The sequence below is a fragment of the Numenius arquata genome, chromosome 10, assembly GCF_964106895.1.
Source record: "Numenius arquata chromosome 10, bNumArq3.hap1.1, whole genome shotgun sequence".
Taxonomy (NCBI): domain Eukaryota; kingdom Metazoa; phylum Chordata; class Aves; order Charadriiformes; family Scolopacidae; genus Numenius; species Numenius arquata.
Window position 1 is genome coordinate 28009173 of NC_133585.1, and position 19530 is coordinate 28028702.

The window sequence follows — 19530 nt, forward strand, 5'->3', positions numbered from 1 at the left end:
ACTTGTGTAACACTTGTACAGGAACCCCTTAAATATAGGCACTCTTCCCTCTCTCTCCCTGAAGGACATTTATATAGAAATCAATTTTAACATGCTATTTTTTTATTTACCTTCACTTTTTTTTTTTCTATTGGAAGGATCAAGTACTTCTTGCATCTTAACCTTGTAGAAACTTAATCTTTCCATGGAAAGAGGGGGGTGCCAGCAGTTGCCAATGGAGGAAGGAGTTGGTCAGCAAGTCTGAAGAGGGAATCCCTTTTGTCTCAGTTTCCCTACCCAAGAGAACCAGTTACCTTTCTATAAACCCCAGCTTTGTTGCTGGAAATACTGTGTACATGTCCCTGAAAATGGCAGGTTTTAAGAATATTTAATCTACTAAACAATACATTACTTTAACGTGCTTCTAGAGACTGATGTCATCTTAATCTTGAAGTAGAGAGAGTACTACTGTGACCTGTCACAAGGCAGAATCACTGCGTTGAAGTCAACTCTACACAGGAGGAGGATGGTTTAGTAAAGCAAGTGCGGTAGTAGCTGTTTGCAAAGTGAAACGTGCTCAGTACGACACAAGGGGCTCACTTACCTGTCATCTTGGAAACACCCGCTTTGGTTTTGTAAATCCCCTATTACATTGGGTGCTATTAGAGCCCTTGGAGACAAAATACGCTTCGCTGTACGTGTGAGAACCCTTATTCTGTTCAGCTTTTTAGAAAATCCCTAAATATAGGTACACCCTGTGCTGAGAGACGAGCTGCCCCTACCCTCTTTAACCCTTAACGAGACCTGTATGTAGCTGACTGATTTGCTACAAGCTTTTAGGTAAGTGTTCTCCTCTGTGGCTCTACCACAGTACAGGAGGAGGGGTTTGCTGACAAGGTGTCAGTACTTTGTGAAATCCATGGCTTTGTTATTCAAAAACCTACTTCCTGTAGTATATGGTCACGTCTGTAGAACAAGCAACTGGAAAAAACAGCCATTAACCTTTCCTCGCTCTGCAGGTTTAAGTTACAGAAAGGATTTTTAGTATGTTCTTTAAGACTTTATTTAGCTGATGGTTATTCTCTTGTAAGTAGGTCTGAGAAGACGCCCAGGGACAGATGACTAAAAAAGGTGTAGATCTCTTCCTTGATATTGTTATATGAAGCTTGTACTCCATCTTTTGTGTGTCCTTTCTACAGTATGAGAAAAAAAGTATGCTTGACAACATCATATACACTTTTTTTGAATTATTAATTCAAGAATTTTTGCACTGTGTCACAGAAGAGCTGTAGGTTAGGAGGATATTTATTGATGAAACCCTCATCCAGAGAGATTCGACCTTTTTAAAGTAGTTGTTTCTGTAGCTCGACATTCTTGGTAAGCCTCCCAGCTTCAAAGATACTTAAAATGAGGAAGTTCAGTCAGTACTTGGTACGTGAGTAGGATATATTGAATTGAAAACCTCCCTTAACATATGAAAAATCTGGAGACTCATTTGCACGATTTTGAGGTGGTCTATTTTGAAATTATTACACTGAAAATAGGGCTGTGTCACCAAAATATAGAAAGTGGCAGTTTTACTCAGACTAGGATTTACACTGCTACTGGTCTCAGATGTTACACGCAGCAAGAGATTTTAAGCTCCCAAAGATGAAGTGCTCTAAAACCTGATTGAGCCTTCTCATCCACAAATGTTTAGATTCCAATATGCATTTTTATACGCCGGTTACAAAGATGCTCAGATTCACTATTTAGTCATCCAGGAAAAAGTAGTTTCCACTCTTCTTTTGTTCCACATCCTTGGGAAGAGAAAAAAAGGTCAATGTTACTTACTTGAAGCAGTCTTTGGCAGACTTGAACGTAGCTGAAATAGAAAACACTTATCTCAACTCCTTCCTACTTTCCTTAGTGCTCCTAGTACTTATCTCATGTGCCGTCTTCCAGCACAGCAAAACTACCAGGTTAGTCTTCACTTTATTCCTTATTTTAAAACCTGGCTTTATATTAAACAGTCACAGCTTCTTTACTGTGAAGGTGCTTCTCTCTTACCTTGATTGAATTGAGTTTGTTTATTCTTGGTCTGTAATTGTTGGGGTCTCTTCTAAAAGTGATTTCAAGTTGAGATAAAAACTTATTCATTCCAGCCAAAAGAGTCTGTGGACTGTTAAGGGAGAGAAGAACAGGCAGTTTTGATGTCTGTCCTGACCTCATTTGAGTCTGGTAACACGAGCATGAGCTGTACTTGACAACACCAGGATGGGCTACAATTTCAGTCAAATCATCTCTCAGCTGAGAAGTCACGACCTCAACCCTCAACCTTCCGCAGTATCTCAGCAGGGTGCTACACAGCCAGACTGCTGCCTTTACGTTCTTTTGACTTTGGGTCCACACATGTGTGTGCTTTGAATTTACATTCAAAGAAAGCTGCACCATTAGCCAGATAGATAAAACAAAAATCGTAACATATACTGACGCTGAGAAATGTTTATGTGATCATGATTTTTTAATTCAAACAAAGAAGGAACACCACCAATACTATAAACACAGTAAACCCATTGCTAGACCGATGCGTTTACTTCATCTGGCTCATGTTAAGTACTCGGGAATTACACCGTTCTAAAAGCCTGGTTTCCAATAAGGCTGCTCCTCAGAAAGTCTCTGTAGTTTACATAAAATTATTTACAGGAACAAAAGCAGACATATCTCAATGGACAGCTCTGGAAGAGTAAAAATCAGAGCTAGTGTGCATTGTATTTTGCAGTCAAGCCTTGCACTTCACGAGACCTGCATATGTGTACCCTTAGTGCCTGGCTTTCTTTTCACACAGCTGAAAGTTATTTTTACATGCATACTTTTTCTTTCCTCACAATCAATGCCACTTATTTGTTCTCTGCTGATTGCAATTTAATTGGTGTGCAGTTGCTTAAGGCCAGGAACTGGTCTAGTTTTTGAGGGCTTGGTTACATTCTCCAACTATGCCCCAACTCTGTGCCTAGGCAGCTTCTAAGTGTGGGCCAATACCATTTTCTTGCTTCAAAACAAAAAGCCAAAACGACACTCTTGGATAACTTTAAGTGCAGCTTATATTTCTACAGACAAGGATGCTTCACTTCCTTATTGCTGTTAATGCTTCTGATAAACAATTAATTTTTCTATGTTGTCCTCTTTTATCTTGCTTACTAATCTGAACAAGTCTTACCTGTTGGCAAGTGTGTTCTTGGAAGGGATACCATCAAATACAATCACACGATCAGCAAGGTACGTAGCCATGATAAAATCATGTTCTACCACAAAAGCTGTTTTTTTAGCATGGAGAATGAAACTGAAATAGAAATACAAAAAAAAAAAAAAAAAAAAAAGAGAGCGTGCTGAATGTAAACTTACTGTAAAACTACCTGAGAAGTGTCAGGCACTTTTGCCATCATGCACACTTTACCGTTTAATGACTCTAGCAGCCATTAGACGTTGTTCAGAGTCCAAATATGCTGAAGGTTCGTCAATCAGGTAGACATCTGCAGGTTTTCCAAGACAAAGAGCTAACGCAACGCGCTGCAACTCCCCACCAGACAATGTCTGAACCTATGGGGGCAGGGGGAAGGGGAATAAGGCCGTATTTAGTTGAGGTACAAGTAGAGAATTAAAGAAGAAAAGTTAGGATGTTGTCTCAGGCAATTCGTACCTCCTGGTCAATGATGTTTTCTATCTGAAGAGGTTTCATTACATCAGTTACAAACTGGGGGTGTGTATAGGCATCTCTGATCTTCTCATGCAGTAGCTGACGGACGCTTCCCTAGTAAGAGAAAAGTGTTGCCACTCAGTTTTATGCACCAAAACAAGAAGAAATAAAATTAGAGCTTTTTGTTCTGGGCATAAAGAGATTCTACCTGTGTGCTACGAACATGCTTTTTGTAGCAAACACAATACTTAATAAATAAGGCTTAAACGTACTGTAGATTTAGGACTGATCTTCTGTGGTTTGTAGCTGACATTTAGAACCGGGACCTCACCTAGAGAAAGATAAAATTTATCTTAATAATGAAAACAAGAGCCTTTCCAGTATCTTCAAAATAGGTTTCAGCTAAGGTATTAAGCACTACCTCCTTCATCAGGCGTAAGTCTTCCTGCAAGCATTCGGATAAATGTAGTTTTGCCAGTTCCTAAAATAAAATGCAAGTTACATATTACTTCAGACTTTTTAGTAACTTAGACCTCTAGCAATTAAGTCACTGATACAAAAAAAAACACCAACAAAGACTTAATAAAGAATACATTTTAAAATTAGACTGCTTTGAAAAGTCCTATATTCACTTCCAGCAAGCAGCGCTTGCTATTACTTGCTTTTTCAAATGGAAGAGACATCTAGAGCTACAATAGTCTAGGCTTGTGGCTTAGCTCACCAGGTCAACGATCATCCTGCCAACCTAAGTTCTTAAAATGGGGTAACAGACAAATACATTGGCATCATTAACATTCAAGAACTTCAAGTTCCCATTATTTAGAGCGCAAGTTCGTGGTGTGATATCTTCCCTAGGAAACAAGCAGTTCAACCTGACTCAAAACCAGTCATTTTGAAGCCCGGCTCATAGGCTGAAAAAGGGGGATTAGGAGCGTATTAAGGGCTGTAGAAGCAGTTTCCAACAAGAACTGCACTTACCATTTTCCCCTAACATCACCATAATTTCAGAATCGGTGAATTCTCCAGCTACTATGGATAGTTCAAATTCTCCCATCTTTTTTTTCATCCCCGGATATTTGTACATACACATCTTTTTAACCTCTTCTTCGTTAGCCGTCTCAGCCACTTTAAATACCAGAGATGCATCTCGAAACCTCAGATTTTCTGTTGGAACATAGCCATCTAAGAAAATGTTTATGCCTATGAAGGGAGGAAAAAAAAAGATCATTAGAAAAGGTCTACAACAAAGCAAGACTAGATGAAGTTCAATTCTTGGCTGTAAATTCCAATCAGGTAAAAAGTACATTGGATTTTAAATGGCATGTTGAAAGAGGCAACAAAAGCTTCTATTTGAATGAAGAAAAATCTTACTAAAATTACAGAAAGGCTATAGAAGCTCTTCCTGAAAATCTAGTATTAGCAATGTGTTCAGGGTTTAAAGAAACTACTGCTGTTGGACCCCCATTCTCAGAGCAACAGTTCTTACTGAGTCCCAGTGCTACAAGTACAGTCAGTTCAGCTGAACACTACCTACCTCTGTACTGTGCAAACTGCCTCCTGCCCTTTCTCTACCATTTACAGGGTCTTTTGTGTAACTCCACTGTTTACAAAACACCTGCAAGTATCAAAATTACGTCCATAGCAAGAGACAAAGGGCATTTCGTAATTAAGACTTTTTGGGTTGAGTTATAAATTTAGGATCACGTAAAACAGAAATTCTACACAAAAAACCCAGTAGATTTTTTTAGTTGCTGAACTTGAGTGTTTAGTTCTTTACTGTGAGGGGGGTGAGACACTGGAACAGGTTGCCCAGGAAGTTGTGGATGCCCCATCCCTGGAAGTGTTCAAGGCCAGGCTGGATGGGGCTTTGAGCAACCTGCTCTAGTGGAGGTGTCCCTGCCCACGGCAGGGGGGTTGGAACTCGTTGATCTTTAAGGTCCCTTCCGACCCAAACCATTCTATGATTCTATGAACTATAACAAGAAGAAGAAATGTTCACGTAATAAGACAACTAGCATTTTGGTACCTTTTTTCCTTCTTCCACAGAATTTTTTTGGTATGTTGAAAAAGAGAAGTGTGGCAAGAATTACCTTCTCTTACGCTGAAAGGCATAGTAACAACACCGTAAGCACTTGGCACACCATACAGGCAGCAGATAAAGTCAGAGAGATAATCTAACACGCTTAGATCATGCTCTACAACAATAATGTACCTGAAAAACAGAACCAGAGAGATGCTTTTATGCTTCAGTACACAACATTTTTTCTCCCTTCCATACTCTAGTCCTGCATAAGCAAAAGCTGTCGACATGATTTTCATTTAATATGGTTTCTTAGCTTTTTACTAAATAAAGATGGGGTTCAAGTCTCTGATAAGCCTTTTTTTTTTTTTTTTAAACGGTCCAACAAACAGACATTGTGAATGACAAGTTGAAAGTCCACCTTCAGTGTAAACTGGCAGCTCCTTTATGTACAGTAAGTGGAAGGATATTGATCGACTGGAGCAAAAAATACTTAGCACATTTTAAGAAAAAAAAAAAAATTGTGAGAAGGGGATAGATCAGCAATATTCAGATGAAAAACCACCTATATTTTCATGTCCTTATTACAAAATTTACCCCAATGCTGAAATAGTACAGAAACTATAGGAAATAAGTTTCCAAAATGCAAAGGAATAGAATATTACTAACTTAAAATTTTTATTTTAAACATCTATTACTGCAGCACTTCTAGGGAAATGATCTGGAGGTCTCTTCCCTCTGTAAACAGTCACCTATTATAGTCAAGCAAAACATTTTAAGTCTGTATTTACCTGTCAGGGTTTATTAGGGATCGAATAGTAATGGCAGCCTTCAAGCGCTGCTTGACATCTAAGTAGCTAGAAGGTTCATCAAACATGAAGCTAGACCCAAAAGAAAGAATGAAGTATTAGTGAACGCAAGCTTTCTACATATTCAAACCTAATAATAACACTTCAACCATTACATACACAGAAATAAAAAGTTACCATTATTTACATTGAGAAGCAGAGACAAAAAAATGAGAATTATGTACTGACACCTGCCTTGAATCTCTGATGACTGTCACGTGAAATTATAAAAAGGTTCAAGTTAAGTATAACTTTGCTAAAAGCTCTGACAAAGTTATCACGTTACAAGAAATCAGCTATCAGTTAGGAATCCCATGCACTCAGGTCTGATTCAGCTTAAATTTTGCATGAACTGAAGAGTGCCAAAATACTTTAGCAGACTCAAAGAAGGTCATCTTCCAAAAGAAAACCAAACCAACAAAATAAACAAGGAAACCCACCCAAAATCTGCACCAACCAACAAAACACCTGCCAAACAAAAAAAACCCCACAACCCAAACAAACACAAAAATAAAAAAAATAAATTAAAAAAAAATATATAAAATCAAAGCAACACAAAAAACCTAATCCCCATAACTTTTCTTGATCCAAAGGAGTCAGGAAACATCATAGACTAGACAATAATTTCCTGGTTGCAAGACAGGACAAGAGCGGACACAAGTTCCCAAAGGTGGGGAAGGATCTGTCCGTTTTGTACTCAGAGAGGCTAAGTGAGGTAATGCTGTCAAACAGGATACCTTTATGTGGTATTAGGGACAGGTTATGAAGTTGCGATGGTGAAATTTAACACTGTCCTCTGAAATTAGCAATTTCCAGTCAGATGAATTAAAGTATAAAAACCATAAAGATTATATATCGAGTAAACGTGGATCTTGGCTGCTGAGTGGTTAAAACCAGTATTTAAAAAAAAATAAATCCTTTTGTTTAAATATTTCAAACAACAGTATTACTTCTAACAATAAATGTAAATTAGAGGAACATATTCTGAGACAGATTATTAGAAGCCATGTGTAACAGAAGTAAATTAAACATACATGTCAGCCTTCTGAATGCAAACAACTGCACAAGCAAATCTCTGAAGTTCTCCTCCCGAAAGGTCCTCAACATTTCTTTCTTTCAGATGGGTTAAGTCTGCAAATAAGCGGTTAATATTAGGTATGTTATAATCAACACAACAATTCATATTTAATCACAGCAGACATCCTACACAGGAAAAACCAGAAAGTAGTAAAATAAGCATTCAGTTTATATAGAAGCATCATAGTGCTATTTGTAAGTCACAGCACGTTAGGGCTTCTCTGCAGCGTTAGCCAATTAACTTGTATGGCTGCTAAGAAGCCATGCAGAAGGATTACATTTCTATTTGGTTTTCCACAATATAGTTGGTAAAGATTTCTGGCCCTAAAAAGAAACTATACCAGTTTTCAAAGTGTTTCTTGTTAGACCTGGCTGACGAGTTCGGATTTTTCAGGAAAATCAAGTCCCCCACACGTTACAGCAAATGGGTGAAGTCAGTATTCTCTCATCAGCTTTATGAATGGCAAATTTCAAGAATACACTGTTTCACTAATAAACGGGACTCAAAGACCACGCTCTTGGTGGCACAAGGCAGCCCCACCTTTACCACCCAGATCTCTCCAGAAGAACCCTGTTGTTAATTTAGCAACACCTAAATTAACACCTACATTTACTAGCAACTTAATTCCTACACCTACAAAAAACTACGAGGGCTGGACTATGCAGATGTTCTTCTCATTAACTGCATTATTTGCAGAAGTCAGTATTACTCCCATTATAATTAGTTATAGACAGGGCCTTTGAGGGGGTGGGGGAGAAGAAGAAAAAGTTTTTTGGATAATATTTTCTATATGCAACAGTTCTCACAAGAGGGGATGCTAAGATTTTGCCAGAGTTGAAAGCAAGCAAGAGCAACAGATGCTAACTGGAATTTTTCCAGATGTAAAAATGAACACTTTCTACCATGAAACAGAAACTGCATCAGATTCTGTTAACTAACATGTATCAATTAGTTTGCCTTTGCCCCTAGGACGTATTGTTTGCACTGGTTCAGATATGCTTACAGCAAGCCCTAGGCTTTAAACTAAAGAATCTTTCCTTTTTTTTTTTTTTTTTTAATTGGTATAATTTAAATCTACTATCACATTAGTAGTAACCTTTTTTTCCCCAGTAAATATGAATTTCTCAAAAACACTTTGTAGTTTGACTTTACAAAATTACTTACCAAGCTGCTGACAAACAACTGTTTGTGTCTTAGTTTCATCCTTCCTATCCAGAATTGATCCCACTGTTCCCTGCATGAGAAATAATAAAAAATCTCCACATTATTTCAACATTAAAAATTTCAGACAGTAGTGGATTTTTGACACTCAATTATAGTGCTAAATATAATCTTTAAACAGAAGAGAAGTATGACAGGAGAGGCTCCCGGCTTTCTATCAGCTCATGAAATTTCCCACCTTTGCAGCTTTAGGGATCTGGTCCACGTACTGAGGTTTAATGATAGCTTTCAGGTCATCTTCCAGGATCTTGGTAAAATAATTTTGTAATTCAGATCCTCGGAAGTAAGTCAAAATTTCTTGCCAGTCAGGTGGATCCTGTGACAAAATGAAAGCTTGTCTTTACTTACACTGTTATAAAAACATAATAAAAAATATCTAATTTTAAAATTCCAATCAAGACAGCAAATAGAATATGCTTGCAACACTAAAAAAAAAAAGCCTGGATAAAAGCTAGTTACCACAGTGTTATCTTGTCTCCGCAAAGTTTCCATTAAAAAAAAAAATTAAAAAATTAGAAAACTGCAAAGTGGAGGGCAGAAGTTCTAGCGTCACTAGCCCTTTCAAGAAAAAGCTTTTTAAATTTGCAACCGGGATATCCACAACTGTCCTTAGACCGTTAAGAAACTACAAGTGAAACTACTTCATGTGCAAAATTATAGAATGGATTAGCGTAACTGCACTGGATCCTTTGGGTCCAGCTAATCCAAAGGAAAAAGGTTGGACCGATAAAATCAACTTGCGCAAAAAATGCAATAAAATTTAGTCATTTTCTCTGCTTCTAGCAAAGACTTCCAAGGAAACAGAAGGAGAAGGCAAAAGAAAAATGGAAAAAAAAAAACAAAAACTCTTCAGAGCAACCGCCCAGGAAAAAGGCCCAGCTTCTAACAGTTCTGTTTTACACAGCGATGGTACTGCTCTGAATGGTGCTTATTTTGATGGTAAATGTTACTTATTTTGGCTCTTCACAGGGAAGTCTGATTTTGGAAGCACAGTAATTCAATTAAGTACACATTCAGAAAGTCAAAAGTTTTGCTATTTCTGCAATACTACCACCTGAAACAAGAAGTCCACAAAATAATATAAACCAAACTTGAAAGAGAATGGAAACTGTAGCTGGGAAATTATATTTCTTTGCAGTTTAAAGTGGCAGTGGTGAAATGAAAAAAAATTATTAAAACGTTACTCTTTCAAGTAAAGAAACTGATGAAGAAAGTTTGAACACGCTTGTTCCTACAAGTCCTTCTTGAAGGACAAAAATGAGCATCAGAATTCGATTGTCACCATGTGATTGGAAGGTGAGAACTGAAATCCTGTCTGATAAGAGTCACAACAGTTATTTAGTCTTTTATCTAATAATATTCACTCTTTGGAGTAGTGCAAGGTAAACAAACCCCTGTAAATTATTTTGCTTGCTGGCTGCAGAGTGGACTTAGTGTAAATACACAGGAAAATGGATTATGATCTCCCACGCAGACCAGTAGATGTAAGTTGTTCTGTGTATGCTTCTCAAAAAATACTACCAAAATTTCTAAGTATCTAGCAATGTAAAGAAACGAAGGATTTTCAGAACTCATTATTAAAGCACAGAATGGGAAATATCTTCAACAACAACCTATGATAACAACGTATTTTATAAGAGATCATCTTCAAAAGAATCAAAAAAGCCTAAGAGATCACAAGGATACATTGCTAAGCGCTCGTAGACACTAGAACTGTTCAGATAAAAACAATGTTGAACTTAGAAGAAACTCCAAAACACGAGCTACCTAAATCCCTTGATGGGGAACCGGTAAGTTATGCAGGTGAAAAAATTTGACATTTTTAAAGACTGATATGAAAAAAACCCTTAAGCGTGACTTAAAGACAGAATCCTACCTCTGATATTTATCTTAAGTGAGTTACAATTATAATTAGGATTCTTACTTTTCTTGAAAGATATACAGAATTTGCAAAAAAGCCTTTTTGTTAACATCCTTCTACCATTGATTCTGTGTGGAGTGGGACACTGGATGTTAACAGGAAAATCACCAATGTCCTTGCAAATTCTATTGCATTCACAGATACGAAAATTCAGTGAAAAAGATATAACCACAGCTATCTATGCCAACTCTATTTTATTGCTGTTACTTACATCATATTTTCCAAGATTTGGCTTCTGTTTTCCTGCTAAAATTTTCAAGGCAGTTGATTTTCCAATACCATTGGTTCCAACCAATCCCAGTACTTCACCTGGACGAGGGATAGGCAACCTGTACACAACATCAGTAACTTTGGATTATATTAATGCCATCAGACAACAACACTTGGTGGTAAACTAAATGTTATGACCTGTTTTCAGACTCATTATTTCAGCCTACTTTGTTGACTTGCCAATATGTAATTCAGATTAAATCAATATTCCTTAAAAATAGAGTATCTAAGAGATTTGGCAGCCAGTTGGAATCCAGTTGGCATCCAGTTGGCAGCCGGTCACCAGTGGTGTCTCTCAGGGCTCAGTTTTGGGGCCAGTCTTGTTTAATATCTTTATTGATGATCTAGATAAGGGGATTGAGTGCACCCTCAGTAAGTTTGCAGATGATACCAAGCTAGGTGGGAGTGTTGATCTGCTTGAGGGTCGGCAGGCTCTACAGAGGGATCTGGACAGGTTGGATCAATGGGCCAAGGCCAATGGGATGAGGTTCAACAAGGCCAAGTGCTGGGTCCTGCATTTCGGTCAAAACAACACCAGGCAGTGGTAGAGGCTTGGGGAAGAGTGGCTGGAAAGCTGCCCAGCAGAAAAGGACCTGGGGGTGTTGGTGGACAGCTGGCCTAACATGAGCCAGCAGTGTGCCCAGGTGGCCAAGAAGGCCAACGGCATCCTGGCCTGTGTCAGGAACAGCATGGCCAGCAGGAGCAGGGAAGTGATGGTGCCTCTGTACTGGGCCCTGGTGAGGCCTCACCTCGAGTGCTGTGTTCAGTTCTGGGCCCCTCACTACAGGAAGGACATTGAGCTGCTGGAGCGTGTCCAGAGGAGAGCCACCAAGCTGGTGAGGGGTCTAGAGAACAAGTCATACGAGGAGAGGCTGAGGGAACCGGGCATGTTTAGTTTGGAGAAGAGGAGGCTGAGGGGGGACCTCATTGCCCTCTACAACGCCCTGAAAGGAGGTTGTAGAGAGGTGGGTGTTGGCCTCTTCTCCCAAGGGAATAATGACAGGACCAGAGGAAATGGTCTGAAGTTGGGGCAGGGGAGGTTTAGATTAGATATCAGGAAGAATGACTTTCCTGAGAGGGTGGTCAGGCCCTGGGACAGCCTGCCCAAGGAGGTGGTGGAGTCGCCATCCCTGGAGGTATTTAAGAAACGTGTAGACATGGCACTTCAGGGCATGCTCTAGTGCCCGAGACTGTTGGTTTGTGTCTGTTTGTGGGTGGGGTGTGGTGTGGTTGTGGGTGTTTGTTTTGGTTTGGTTTTGGTGTTGGTGTTCTGGGATTTTTTGGGTGTGCCTTTTTTTTTTTTTTTGTTGGTTGGACGCGATGATCTCAAAAGGTCCCATCCAACCAAAAATATTCTCTGATTCTGTGATTTAATAGCAGTCTGTTCTTTAAACAGGAGGTCTGTTAAATGAGCACTAATATTTTATGTCCTAATACTTTTTAGTAAGAAAAAAGAATTAATATTCAAAAAGGAAACTACTGAGGTAATAACCAAGAACACCTCAACATGCACGATGTTTAGATTATCTTTTATGTTGATTTGAAAAATAAAAATACCTGTGAAGTTTGAAGGCATTGGCACAGTATCTGTGCGTTGTTTCTTTCTCCAGGTTGCTAGGTAAGTTAACAATTGACAAGGCTCCAAAAGGACATTTCTGTAATTGAAATAAATTTATAGATTACTAGTGCACACAAACAATTTATTAACAAAATGCTGTATTCTGTACTGCACTGAACTGTACATTGAAATATTTTTGAAAGTACTTTTACCAAATTACTTCATTTACATAGTCAACTTTCCAAAGAAGATCTATACCACATTTTTCAAATTGTTAGCAATTTAGACTGTCAGTCTACAATACAAATAAGGCACACTGCATATATTCCCTAGCTCTTTCACAGAAACATCCTTCTACTGCCAAGCGTCTATAGCCACAAATAAACAAACAAAACCAAAGCTACAAACAAAAAGCTACAACCCACACCCTGCAACCCAATCAGCTCCATAAACTGACACAATACTTCACGTTCTATAACCAATAACAGTTAACAAGGTCTAATTATTCAGGGCAACAAAGTTGCTTTTTGGAGTTACATTATGTATTACTAAACATAATAGCATAATAAGGCAATTTTATCATTTTTAATAAAGCAGCCTAACTTTTACCTTGATGCAAATACCACAACCAATACAAAGTGTTTCTGAGATCCATGCTATTTTGCTCTGTGATGTGACTTCTATGCAAAGTTTTCCTGGTGAAAAAGAATAAGATTAATTCAATAAACTTTCTGATGAATGAGAATTCTTGCCAGTACTATTAACTTCCACAGAGGAACATGCAACTAATTAACGTTCACTGAAGCTTCAGATCATCCAAAGACCTGAAAAGTGGCATTATTTCTATGAATTGTTCATGCTTCCAGTGATACTTCTAAAGGCGTTATGAAACAGAGCATGAATGATAAGCAAAAAACTAACAATTATAAAGAAATAGCTCCTTCTGGTAGAATATTATTTAAAACTTCTCCAATTGCTTAAATACTTTGTTAAATTACACCTCTTACCCATTCGAACCACAGGACAACTCTTCTTGCATTCTTGACGGCATTTCTTTGGCTTACACTTGTCATGGTTGACAATCGCAATTCTTGTTAATTTGTCTGCCATAATGCACAATTTAGGGTTAAACACTAATTATGAGGAGTAGTGGGAATCTTCCAGATCTAAAGAAAAAAAATAATTCAAAAGAGAGCATAATTACTGACAGCACAGAGAAGAACATCCATATCTGAAGTTATTACTAGCAGAGTTCAGAGATGAAAAAAGCAAAATTATTTGATTTATTCTTCTTTTAAACAAGATGGCAAACAGGGCAAAGTCTCAGATACAACTAGTAAGGGTACTGATGTGTAAATAACTACACAAATCTTTAACATCAGCTTTCCACTCCATTACGATTTCTACACTGTAAAATAAAACTGTGATTATATCCGAGAATGTATTTGTTTTCAAGAAAAGTATACTGTAATAAGAACAGAAGAACCTATACTGCTGCCAATTTCAGTTTTACAAGCTGCCTTGTGTAAAGCAACCTTGTTCATGCTACAGTGTCTGGTAAGGTAAAACTGTGACTACAACTGTTACTCCAAGAATCTGATTATAATATTCATTTTGCAAACTTTATGTGAATATTCTATCTTAAATTATTAAAATACTGTAAATTTTAAACAAGTTTTCAAAGTGAAAATCTGTGGTTGCATATAGAAAAGTAATCCAGGCAATGTGAACACACATGATGAAGTCTGATTCTTTTATCTTGAGTTTCATTAGTATTTCAATAAGTACACCTACATTCTGTATTTCCTACTATGGTATCAATGACTATAACACATTCCAATAAAAATAAGCAAGATTCTTTACAAAATGACTTAATTTTTAGAAGAGAAAGGTCTTTGAGTACTAGATGATTAAATATTCCTGAAACCACAAATAAATGCACTCAAGGAAATGAAATTACTACCTGTATTCCTCTACATAACTCTTCCCTTGCTTAGATATTTGTACTACTTTGACAAGCACTGGATTGTACTGGGAATTTAGGTCAACAGTTGTAGCAGGAAGGAAAGAAGGACAAAGAATTTAAATTTAAAGTCTTGATAAAGAAAAGCAGGTGGAATGTATTTTGAAGTGTATTTATATTTCCTTCACTATATTCACACACAGTACTGAGAGTAACAATAATAATAATGACTTCATTTTCCTATGAACAACACACACCTAAAGGAACTCCCTCTACCTGCTCCTGCTCCAGAACAAGGACAACTGAATTGTGAGGCTCTCAGAAGTTTATCAGAAATTAAGAGATGACAAACAGGTTTTATTTTTTAGATCTAAAGAAAGACTGTAAATAAATTACAAAGCATTTCCAGTTCAATGCCACTAAATAAAGTGATGGCAGCCCTATTGGTGGTGCCGATTCAAAATCATTTCAATCCAATGCAATATGTATCAGTAGCTCAAAGATAACCTCCCAAAGATAAAGCCCCCTCATAACTGGGAAAGAGTCTTGAAATACTTCAGGTTTCCACACAGTCCACACGTGCACTTCCTTCCAAAAAAAGGAACCCAACATTTCTTATTGAAGAAAGCATTTTCTGTTGGATATCCAGTTCATCTTTGCTCCACCAAACTAAAGTATCCTGCAGTGGTTTAGAGACTATTTACCACATATGGCTATTACATGAAGAAAGGTTGTGACTTTTGATCTCCTGAAAGCAGCAAGAATATAACAGGTGTATGGCACATGTATCACATTAAACTCCATTCTTCCCTACACCCACCTGTGAACTTCAGTTGCATGGAATCCTACAGATATTATTGTAATATGAAAGAAAGGAAGAGACTGGAATCTAACAGGTAACAAAGGTCAGAAATGAAGATGTTATTCTATCTTTAAATCCATTATTACCACACTTAGGAATATTTTAAGTGGTTCCTTTTAGAAGTGACAGTCTTATTCCTCTTTTCAATTTCCAAAGTATTTTTAAATTAATGTCTAAAAATATTCTTCATTGGATATAAATGAGTGCAATGATTAGTTATGCTGCCAACCTTATTACGGCAGTTTCTACTTTTAATATTTCAATTGTTTTTCTTTTAATCTTTTAACATTTCCTAAGCCAGAAAGTCCTAATGACATAGTTGATGTTTTCAAATAAATGACCGAATATTTTAAAAAAGAATTAAAAACTGATTTTACAGTTCTGTATCGTCAGACCAGATTGACAAAGTAGGGCTGAACACTGCAATTACATCCATAGACCAGGCCAAGAGGCATGGAATAGTGGGTTTGTCATTCTCACTTTAATACATTCTTCTTACGTAAGAAAACAAGAAATCTAAATTCTTATTCTTGAAAACTATGAGGATGTCTGAGTCAGGGTAATTTTCTAAGAGACAGATACTGGATTTTGTCAGTGCTTCAAATAAAGATACATGCTTTGGGAACGTATTCCAGTGCTTTTAATAAAAGTCCTGTAGTTTGCGCAGGGTATTTGTGAGTCAAGCACTCACTCTTTGGTTTCTCAAGGAAAGTGTCTGATCTGGGTCAGCCCTTTCTCCAAAAACCCCTGTGTGTCACAGGGCTCTCCCTGCTAGTTATTTTAGCTCTAACTAGCGTATAAACTATTTCTATGGGTTACGAAAACAAGCTCTAGGAGGCAAAGCTGCTGTACGTCAGGAGCTTGCCTCCCGTGTCCAATCCCCCAAACCTCTGTTAGAGGTTACTGCCTGAGCAGTAAAGATCGCAGACCAGACAAACTCTCCCCTCAGCCATCCACCCCTCCACTCTGGTGTTTAGCTTAAAGCACCAAAGCAGCAGGATAGGATGGGATGGGAGCTGCACTAAAAGACAAAGTCAAATATAGCTTGAAACAACTAGGTTTTGCCACCTACCTCAGCAAGCTTTCCACCCAGTCTTGGTGGAATACTCAGACTGAAGTTTACACTACTACCCATTGCTGATCAGACCATGGTTGGTAAGTAATAAAGAGCCTAAAATATTTTTTTTTTTTCCTTTCTTACTTATATGGGAAAATGCCCGTCTGTGGTAAAGAGTTTTGAAGGGGCTCTCCAGGGTCTTAAACCATTTTCAGAAAAAAATATTTGTGACTTCTGTCACTTCTGCAAATCTGGCACTGATGTCTATGATGATAATTGCCCACAAGACAAAAAAAAAAAAAATTTCTACTTAGAACTGACAGTTTAGAGCAAATAAAACAATACCGTCCAAAACCAGACTGAACTCAAGTTCCATATTTATCTGCGGTTACTTTAGTGACATTTAACTTAACATACTGAATAGGATTGTCTGATTTCAAGATGCAAACACCAGAACTCCCAATACACTGAACACAGGTCAGGAACACATCCATCTGCTACAACATAGCATACCAGTAATTGTTAAGTACAGTCAGCAGTTTAAGGGCAGGAGAAACTGGTACTCAAAAGCATTTAAGTTCAAGTCTGTATTTCTCCTTTCCGAATCAAGAACAGAAAAAAAAAAGTACGAATATATTAATTCGTTACTAACAACAAAAGTAAAGCGTTATTTTAAATTAGTAAATTATGATGGAGTGACAACAGAAAATCTTTCCAGAATGATGGACTGATGACACAGGTGAAAGAATGAGAGGAGTAACAATTGCTAGCAAAAAAAAGTAGTTCTAAAAAGAGTTTTAAACATCTTGACAGTATCATTTATTGAAACCAAACATTAGACCAATTATGACACTTAATACAAACACTAAAACATGTCTAAAAATAAGGCACAAAACATGTTATCACCAGCATTTAAATCAGCATTCTTAGGCTCTCTGACACACCAGAAGTAATTAAGAAAAAAAGTGCACGTAAGCAGACCTTGCTACCTGTCACAAAAGGCAACAGGACAACAGCAATGTACAATCTGTAGGACAAATGTACTTGCATTAAGAATGTTTATTTCTTTCACATGCATTCGAGTTAGACTAGAAATTACTAAGTCAAGTCAATTATGACCAAGAAGTATTTGTAATTGCATTGAATTATTCAGACTCAAACAAATGAAGACTGAAACATAACCAGAGACAATTCAATTAATTATGTGAAGGCAAGATCTGTGCTCAGAATTGAGCTATACTTTAGTTACTTTGCAGAAAAACAGTTAACATTTTATTAAATTACACTGCATCTGACCTCAAAGATAAATGCTGTGGAAAAGAGTAAGATGAGCAGCATTTGCACTTTCCTCTGAAAATAATTAACCTCAAGAATTTTCTCTCAAACCGTTGCTAATGGACTACAAACTGTCACTCCATAACAAGAAAGTCAAGAACTAGAATAGCCAAAGAAAATTTAAATGAAAGACAACATATTTTCAAACTGCATATGGGAGATTACTATATTTGTAAATGTCAAAGCAGAAATAATAGTAAATGCTACGAGAACAAAATCTACTAAGAATTAAGAACTAGTCAATGCTTAAGATTTTGACATTTGTTTTAGAAACGGAGGCAATGTACAAAAAGAAGTTTAACCAAGCCCCAAATCTCCCTACTGTATTTAACTCATTATATTACTCATAAGGCACGACATGAATATGAAAATGAACACAATGTTAACATGAAAAGCATATGGTCAAACATACTGACGCAGCATAACGAGTGGGTGTGTTTAGCTGGTGCTGAGCAGCGTTAATTATCACTCAATCTTTAATAGTCCCTTTTAACGTGAAGTGAAATGCATGAAAATAAACCCATAAATTGGCAAACTACCACACGAAAGTTACAGAAATATTTCACGACCACTTGTTTAGGAAACCATAGCAGGGAAACTTAAAATTAGAACTTGAAAACTGCAGGGTGTTTTTTTCCACCAGCAACTTGCAGGTCAAACACCTAAGTGCATTCCAGAGACAAACACTACCATGGTCCTAGAGAAAAGCCCTGCCGAGTTTTGGGTTTTGTTGGTTTTTGGGTTTTTTTTTGTTTGGTTGGTTTTTTACACACACTTCGTGAAAAAACAGCCTTACCCCTATCAAACCTGCAAGAAGCCTGGGTCTCCTCACCGCACAAGCACGCACGCGGGTATTTCCCCAAAATAAGGCAAAACACGGCTTTTTGCCTCCAGCAGAGGAGGTCCCCACTTCCACAGGAGAAAACCACCGGCTCTCCCCCACCCCCACACCCCTCCCTGCCGGCCCCGGGCCGCCGCCAGGAGCCTCTAGGCCAAAGCCATTCCCGGGGCTGAAGGAAATGCGTTCTCCCAGCCCCGCCGCACGGCACAGGCCGGCTGACAGAAAAGCAGAGCTCTGGAAGATGACGTACAACTGGAAGATGACGCCAAAGACGACGAACCGCATGTGAGGGCAGCGCCGGCTCGTGAAGGGATGGGAAGGAACGGGCCGATCCCCCACCACACGCCGGGAGCGACTCCCCCCGTTCAATGGAGCGTGCGGCTAGGGTCTTTCTTCAACCAGGAAGACGACAGCTCCCGGGCGGCTGGGCGCTGCCGTGCAGCCGGGCCAGGCCGGGAGCAGCCGGCACCCAGGCCCGGGCGAGGAGCCATCAGCCAGCCTCCCTCCCGTGGTGGCCGGGGGCGAGCCCCAGGCCCTGAAGAAGAAGGCCGAGCCTAGTGGCGGGGGTAGGGCCAACAGCACGGGAAGCCGGCGGCGGCTCCCGGTAGAGGAGAAGAGGGGGCCCTTTCCCTACCCCCAGCAGTATGAGAAAAGCTACCGAGAACGCCGGTATCCCTCCACCCACCCCGTCGGAGGCCGCTTACCGGGAGATGGGGGAAGAGAGCGAGGTGCCCCCGCTCCCCGGCCGGGCCGCAGCGGGGAACCTCCTCCCCTCTCCGGCGGGCCAGCCCGCAACGTGCTCCCGCCGCCGCCACCCGGCCAAGATGGCCGCCGCCCCCGCAGGGCGGGGCCTGGGCGCGCACCATAGAGAAGAGGGGAAGGAAGGGAGGCTCACCATAGA

General features: G+C 38.9%; 1 protein-coding gene across 1 annotated transcript; it reads right to left on the minus strand.

The window, feature by feature from the left end:
• Window positions 1-1022: 1022 nt before the first annotated feature.
• On the minus strand, window positions 1023-19475 carry ABCE1 (ATP binding cassette subfamily E member 1). Its single transcript, XM_074154402.1, has 18 exons — window positions 19334-19475; window positions 13579-13737; window positions 13181-13266; window positions 12571-12668; window positions 10955-11072; window positions 9001-9138; window positions 8766-8835; window positions 7558-7654; window positions 6467-6556; window positions 5746-5867; window positions 4634-4855; window positions 4077-4136; window positions 3928-3986; window positions 3659-3769; window positions 3416-3558; window positions 3179-3301; window positions 2029-2140; window positions 1023-1778 (listed from the first exon to the last, which is right to left on the minus strand). Exons 2-18 carry the CDS (start codon window positions 13679-13681, stop codon window positions 1731-1733), a joined length of 1800 nt encoding a protein of 599 aa, XP_074010503.1. The 5' UTR covers window positions 13682-13737; window positions 19334-19475; the 3' UTR covers window positions 1023-1730.
• Window positions 19476-19530: the final 55 nt, after the last annotated feature.